The sequence below is a fragment of the Anolis carolinensis genome, chromosome 4, assembly GCF_035594765.1.
Source record: "Anolis carolinensis isolate JA03-04 chromosome 4, rAnoCar3.1.pri, whole genome shotgun sequence".
Classification (NCBI taxonomy): Eukaryota; Metazoa; Chordata; class Lepidosauria; order Squamata; family Dactyloidae; genus Anolis; species Anolis carolinensis.
This window is the reverse complement of record NC_085844.1, coordinates 182,771,151-182,778,935: the sequence shown is the minus strand read 5'-3', so window position 1 is coordinate 182,778,935 and position 7,785 is coordinate 182,771,151. Positions and strand designations below refer to the sequence as shown.

The following is a 7,785-nucleotide window of genomic DNA, read 5'->3' as shown; positions in this document are numbered from 1 at the left end:
ATATTAAACAGGAAGAAATACCTTTTAGTCATTTTCCTATATTTATCCGACTGCTTGCAGAAGCAGCATTTCAAGTTTGATCATAGAATCATAGAATAGTAGAGTTGGAAGAGACCTCATGGGCCATCCAGTCCAACCCCCTGCAAGAAGCAGGAAATCGTATTCAAAGCACCCCCGACAGATGGCCATCCAGCCTCTGTTTAAAAGCCTCCAAAGAAGGAGCCTCCACCACAGTCTGGGGCAGAGAGTTCCACTGCCGAACAGCTCTCACAGTCAGGAAGTTTTTCCTGATGTTCAGGTGGAATCTCCTTTCCTGTAGTTTGAAGCCATTGTTCCGCGTCCTTTTATCCCATAGACAGGGTTCACAGGATCATTTGGCTCTAAATCACTTACCTGAAATGAGGTTGTAAGAAGGAAGAGTGCAAGGGACCAAAATGACTTCATGGCTATACCCACAGATGGTGAAATGCGTAACACAGTTAGGTAACAAAATATAATCATCCATTAAATACATAGACCTTTCCATCACATGAAGGACTGAGGACCTCTAGTGGAGCCAAGGAACTGGCACCTGATTTTTCTTGTCTACAGATGTTGCTTTCAAAGAATGGCTAAATAATGATGATGGGGGAGAAATCACACTTTTGCTTAATTTTCTTTGTGGCATTCTACTGTATAATCATGAAAAGGGTATCTTCTGTTTTAAATGCCATAAGAAAAAAAAAGCTTTGCATAAGAAAAGAAGATTTGCAAGAAATTCCACCACCTTTATTTGTGGCAAATACATATACACACAAATGGATTCCAAAAAACAGTCATCCCTACTCTCTTCCTAGCTACATGCAAGATGACCTTTCAGCTCAGGAAACTATGCTCTTCTTTCCCAATGTTTATAAAAAAATAAACCTACAGGAAGATATTTTTAAAAAGATAAGAACAGGCAGGGACCAGACGGCAACATGAATCTTAGAAGTCAGCTCCTAATTATGTCTTTTGAAAAGATGGCAGAGTTGGAAGAAGTCAGTCTTTTGGACATGTGGTCATGTTTTTTGGGGATTTTGTATACTGTAGTCCAAGATAACTCTTTGAAGCTCTTGAGAACTCACAACACTATAGACCTAATATGGGATCATATTCATCCTGATGTGCTCTACAATATACACTCTGGATAAAAGAAATGACAAAAAATTGAGTAAGATTATAAGAATTCCTCAAATGCAGGACATCTGTATGTCTGGAAAATGTTACCTGATCTGAGGCAGAACTTCTCAGAAACCATTTCTCTTTTTAAAAAAAAATGTAAAGCCAAATCCAATCTAGAACTGAATTGTTTTCAGATTAACCTTGTCCTTCTCAGAACCCGATTCAACATAATTGCATTGATGGAACAGACAAAGCAGAGCATCGAACATTTTGCTTCTAAGTGTAAGGACCCACAAAAGGTTTTTGCAAGGAAAGAGTGACAGTTGACCTTCTATCACGCATTATGGAGAAGAAATTACATCTTCTCCATAATGTGTGATAAAGTCAGTGGTGTGGCCTCTGGATTTATGTGTGAAGGATGATAAACCATCTCAAGTAAAGGGGATGACATTGTTTTTTGAGTTTACAGTTGCAATGGAAACACTGATTTTATTTTTGTTTGGTAGTACCCAATCCACTCTTCAGCATAATTTATTCATACGTAAAACATATCTAAACCCATAGCCTTGTTGCAACAACCTATGAACAGGATTGGATTAAAATCATTTCCTTATGACATCCAACACAAAGTACTGGGACTGAAGCATGGAGAAAAGTCTGATCAATGTGAAGTAAAACAATTCAAAAGGGATCTTTGCTTTGGAAGAGAGTTGGCTGACCTTGGTACCTTATTTATGAAGCCTTAGTAGCTCTGTGTTGATTGTATACCGTGTTGCTTACCCCTTTGCTATTGCTAACCCACTTGTGTTCTTAAGGAGTCTAGGACACCATCAATCAATTCTGTAGGTCTAATTAATCTGGAGTTGGAGTAGAGGTCAGGAAATACAAAGTCACAAAACCAACAAAAATTACCTAATCACTAAAAAGGGGGAAGAAGAAATTGTATCAATCTAGAATCTTACTGTCTCTTAGTGGGCAGTGTCCCCTTCCTTCATTGTTCACCAAATCATTCTATGGAAATTTACATTCCAAATCCAAGGACACTCCTCGTCTCATAAGGCACAGGAAGAGGAAACTACAATTCCCCCTTTATCCCTGAATTGCCATACTTCCATCCCTCTCCATTTTATCATTCTGGAACCCAGAAGAACCCTTTTCTTAGGAAGCCACCTGTTCCAATGTCCTCAAGGATACATCCATACCTCCAGATCTTCCTTCTGAACAACAAGATTTAGTAACCTGACCCTGTAAAGAAAAGGTCTGGCTTCAATTCAATTCAGAACAGGGTCTGAATTCTGTAAGCTTCACAGGAGATGGCAGGAGTAAGCTCCCTTGCTAGCCATGACCTGATTAGCAGTACGAACAATCAGCTGTGGGTGGCCACATGTGGAACAACTGTTTTTCCTGGTCTGGGTTTTCAAGCCCAGAGAAGCCAGGTCCCAAAGTACCAAGTTGGTCAGATTAGTTCATTTAAACCTTAATGGAGCTGACAAAGCTTCCTAGGCTAAAATTTGCTTGCTCAAGGCACTTTTTGTACTTCTGCCTAAACCCCCTCCTGGCTCTTCTGATGGACAACCTACAAGCCACGTTGCAGTTGCAGCAAAGCAGCACTACCAAGCCCCACATCCAAGCCTCTACATGTGCTGCTGTCAGCCTGGAGTGCAAGAGTTTCAGTAAGAGAAGATGTCTTGGTTGGAAGTCGGAGAACCCAAGAGAAACACAAAGGCTAGAAGTTTACTTTCTTGCATGACAATCCCTACCAACTGATGGATAATCCACAGTACTAATACATGATTCCTCTTCCCAATAACACATATCAGGACCAAGCCTCCACCTCTGGATCAAAATGATTCTTCAGGTTCAGATGATGTGTCCCTGGATCACAATTTTCTCAGTTTGAATGTTGTCTCCACAGGAGTTCAACGGCTTTGATTCCCATCATAATGCCACCTTGAAAACCACCAGAAATATCATGCTGGGCAGCATCCTTTAAGAGGATTCTGGCCAACACAGAGTTTATAAATAATAATAAAAATATCCTGAAATAGCAACATGGGAAGAGCTCCTAAAGGGAACCAATCCCTTGTAAATAGCTCCTCCTCTGGCCTAATCCCCAATTTGGGGAAAGGGTGGCCAAAATTAGTAAAGCATCAGTGTTAAAAATGAGACAATCAAGTTGGTGCAGCGGCATAGAAAAATACTGAAGGAGCCTGAGACAATCTTCCCAGGGCAGCTTATCAGCACCCAGCAGGCAGTTTCAGGGCAGAAAGAGAGGCCATGTTTGTCTTGCCCTTGGTTCTCAAGTCCATTAGTGAAAACAGCACACAGATCCCACAGAACAACGTGGCTTCCAGTGCCTCTCTTCCCAGCAGGCGGTGAAGGCATAATGGACAATGCTCTAGGCTTGGCTTCACGTTTGCTCTGCTCCTGCTGGTATGGCTCCCACTGCTTCATCTTTAGCTTGAGGCTCCAAGTAAATCGGAATTACTGTAGAAGGTTTCTTAAATCTATGAGAAAAGAGGTAAGCGGCAAATCAGGGGTCTGGGATAAGTGCAACTATGTAGTACACTAAATATTCAGTCGAGTGGCAGCTTTAACAGTGCATATTAAGTAACAATACAATCCTTGTACCCATGGGAAAAATTACTCCATACCTCCTCATGAGTAACCGAAACTATGGATAATAGCAAACCCTATTGGCGGTGATGAAAATGGCCTCATCACAAGAGGCTATTGGTCTGTACCAAAATAATTGCAGAAATAGTTGTGCTGGTATATAGCGTCTGATATTACACACGCTGGTGTATAGCAATGTCCCATAAACACATTTTCATAGAATCATAGAATCGTAGAGTTGGAAGAGACCTCACGGGCCATCCAGTCCAACCCCCTGCAAGAAGCAGGAAAATCTCATTCAAAGCACCCCCAACAGATGGACATCCAGCCTCTGCTTAAAAGCCTCCAAAGGAGGAGCCTCCACCACACTCCGAGGCAGAGAGTTCCACTGCCGAACAGCTCTCACAGTGAGAAAGTTCTAGAATTTTGAACTTTCTAGAATTTTGTCAAATCTTCCACAACATTTGATTTGTTGAAAAATGTATTAACTGGCAACAACAACAACGTATTAACTGGCACTGGGAAGCAACAGAGAACTGAAATAACAGATGAATGAAAAGGCTGAACTAGCTTGGTTTGTGGGCATTAAGCCATGCCCCTTCTAGACCAACCTCATTGATCCTACTCTACAGCCAACTGATGAAAAAACTGGAGTAATATCTGGAAAGAAGATACTGCCAAGCTAGGCAGCCCTGTAGTAACACAATTGATGGACATAAGCAAGTTATATACAGGGTAGATTTCCCACTAAAGGGCACTTACGAATACGGAGAGGCAGGAACTCCTACCACCAGGAAATGGTTCTTCTTTCGGAAGAGCCGCCACAGGCCTTTGTGATTCCCACGGACATCTAGATCCCAGATGTGGAGGCACTAGAATAAAGTGGAGAAACATGACAGCAAGAAAGAATCAACCGTGTGACTGAATGCCAAAACCGTAGCAGACCACATGTGCATCCATACTATACAACGGTAACATTTGGATGCAACTTTGATTGCCTTGGCATCAGTGCACAGCTTGAAGAGGTATTTAGAGTAATCTCCTAGGATGTACTAGGCAGAGAATATGAGCAGAAAGTTTTAGTACCACATCAAATGATAAAACCCCAGGACTCCATTAGGACTGACCCATGGCATCAAAATGCTGAACTGGTATTGTGTGGATATGCCTTTGGTTTTTCCACCTTAGAACTATTGCACTCCCCTTCCAACCTATGTTAGTAGCAGGAAGCCTCTTTGGAAGTTACCTTGGCAAGCTGAGTCCAGGTAGTGAAGTCTGCCTCCTGCTCCATTTTGATGTACATCACATAGATCTTTCCTTCAGTATCAGGTACAAAAGAATCTTCACAGGGGTTCTTGCTGTGATCCAAAACCTCTGCCTCACTGTTAGTGGTGGGCAATAAAAATATATCATGGATAGAGAAAGTAAACGAATGTATATATTTGGGCTTACTATGAGGGAGCAGAGCTTTGAACAGCCTTCCTTCTGCCCTACTCTCTCCATCCCTTTTTCCAAAACTTCACCCCTAATTACCAGGAGACTTTGATTTTGTTGGAGGGAGTTACCTGAGCAGCCGATGGATTTCAATTTCATATGCATCTTTCTTTAAGCTGTATGGAAGAGACAGAAAGTCAGAGATAGAAGATATGTATACACACATACACATAGATAGATAGATAGATAGATAGATAGATAGATAGATAGATAGATAGATAGATAGATACAGAGACAGACAGACAGACAGACACACACACACACACACACACCAGGGACAAGCAATATGTGGCCTTTCAAATAATGTTGGGTTGCAAATCTTGTAATCCTTCACTATTGAAATGTGGAAAATGTGGAAGCCTATAGGTTGACCATTTTTGTATTTTGCCTTCCTGGTAGTAGTTTTATACATGAACATTCATGTCCTTATCCATTTGCCACTGTCTTTATATTATAGCCACACAAGTCATCAGATTGTTGGTTTTTTTGGCCTTATTGAAAAACTGCAATGCTGGATAGAAAGAAACGTCTAATCAAGCTACTGAGTTATTTGTTTGTTTTCTCTATATTTTTGGATGTTACAGGGAGCAGAACAAGTACAGGGGATGAATGCTAGTTTTTCATCTACCATAACAGACTGGAAATTAAAGGCCTAGATATAGCTCAATGGTTGTTCAGTTGCAGAAAGTACTATTATCTAGTTCTCCCTGGTATATACCTTGAGCAATTTCTGCTATCTGGATTCGAGCGTGTGTGTGTGTCTGTTTTTGTGCTCCTCCTGAAAACGGGAGGGTGCCCGAATGGGTGTTTTCGGCCCACAGCTGGAAAATGTGGTTAGATCCGACCCATTGATGGCAATGGGGGGGGGGCTTCAAGGGCTCCTGTTGCCATCATTTTCAGGGCTATTGGGATGAAAATGGCCACACCTGGAGGACACATCTTCCACTGCTGACCCAGCAAGTTTTATAACGTTTGGGTCATCCTCTGATTTTTAGGAATTTGCTTTATTTCTAAAAATAAAATCTCCTTTAAAAATCCCAAAAAGGTATTTCCCACTGCTGCTCCTGGAGAAGGTAACTTCTCCAGGAGCAGCAGTAGGGCACCATTCCTTCCTACCAACTGTCAAAGATGCACTTCCACATCATGCAGCCCACCACCTATTACTTTCTTTACTAATAAAAAACAACAACAGCGACTTCTTCACAAGCTTTTGCATTTCTTCTTCTCACAACATACTGGAAGAGGCCAGCAGCCCATCACCCACAAGCAAGCAAACAAACAAGTTGTATGTCCACTTATTAGAAAAACACTCTTGTATGATCCAGAAATCATTAGGTATTGGTGGTAAGTTTAGCTAGCTAGGTAGGTTTTCTGAGAATGAGGCTTTACTGTTTGCTGGAATTCCTATAATTAACTATAAACTTTTAAAATTACTACTTTGATGAAAGAGAGGATGGAGGAGAGATAAAAGAAGCTAAATACTTTAATAGAGGCTAAAGGGTGACTCAAAGCTCAGAGCCACCCTAAAAGAAAAGTACACCTACCCATAAGTTCCCAAACGCTGCAAACACCCCCCCCCCCCCCCCCCGCACTTTCCAGCTTCCAGTCCCACTAAATAAACAATCTGGAAAATCAAGGAAAATTAAGAAGATTCAATGCTAGAAGCCAAGCCAAGCCAAAAGCTAAAGCTGAGAGGGAGCGCCAAGGCAATTGGACTGAAGCACATCTCTCTAGAGCCAGGATGCAACTGAGCAATGGAGGAGGCAGTCACCCCATTAAATAGACCCAGCTTGCGTAAGACATGTCACGGCTTTCTTCTATTCTGATTAACCCAGCAGGCAGGGCTCACAGGGAAACCCCGTGTGAGCACACTGTAGCCCCTGTGCGAGGTGCGTGCTCGTGAAGGAGTAGGAGCCACGACTGGCAACCACATGGTCCGACTCTATAGAAAAAACCATAGCAGCAGGACCCTTGCCGTTATGGCTGTCTGAAGAAGCCGAAGGAAAATGGCCAAAATGAAACCATGCACCATTCTAATACCAGCACAACTATTTATACAAAAGAATTCTGCCCCGAGAGAGTGAGGACAAACATCAAGAAATAGACATGAAAATTAAAGGTACTGTATCAGTTGTGGTGAAATACTCTATATTCACACAAGTGAGAAGTGAGAGATCAAGATCAAGAGTTTGAACAAATACATTAATATTCTATTTCCTATATGTGCCTGGCTATCAGTCACAAGCACAAACGTATTATTAGAGATGTACAACATTCGCATACTGTACTCACCTCTCCACATTTTTAAGCTGTACATTGGGAACAGTGTTGAACTTGTGCTTTTTGAAATAAGCTTCCTGGAAAAATATGAAAAAGAGGAAGAACATTTTTAGAAATCAGCATTCATCTCTGGCTACAATTAATCCAAGTTTCCCTCTGCTCTTGGAGCACAGTAAGGAGAAATCTTGGGCTTATATGTAAAGGCACATATGCTTAAAGGAACAAGGCTGTAGGAAAAATATTCTTGCCACA

The 7,785-nt window shown here is 41.6% G+C and overlaps 1 protein-coding gene across 1 annotated transcript in view; it reads right to left on the bottom strand.

Moving 5' to 3' along the window:
- Window positions 1-746: 746 nt before the first annotated feature.
- The window catches only part of pomgnt1 (protein O-linked mannose N-acetylglucosaminyltransferase 1 (beta 1,2-)), a 34,349-nt gene continuing 27,310 nt past the window's right edge, over window positions 747-7,785 (bottom strand). Inside the window, exons 18-22 of the mRNA XM_003220271.4 lie at window positions 7,546-7,610; window positions 5,325-5,369; window positions 5,006-5,141; window positions 4,522-4,631; window positions 747-3,650 (exon numbers count right to left, since the gene is read on the bottom strand). Coding sequence (XP_003220319.2) covers window positions 3,554-3,650; window positions 4,522-4,631; window positions 5,006-5,141; window positions 5,325-5,369; window positions 7,546-7,610 — 453 coding nt within the window. The 3' untranslated portion in view covers window positions 747-3,553. The remainder of the gene's footprint in view (window positions 3,651-4,521; window positions 4,632-5,005; window positions 5,142-5,324; window positions 5,370-7,545; window positions 7,611-7,785) is intronic.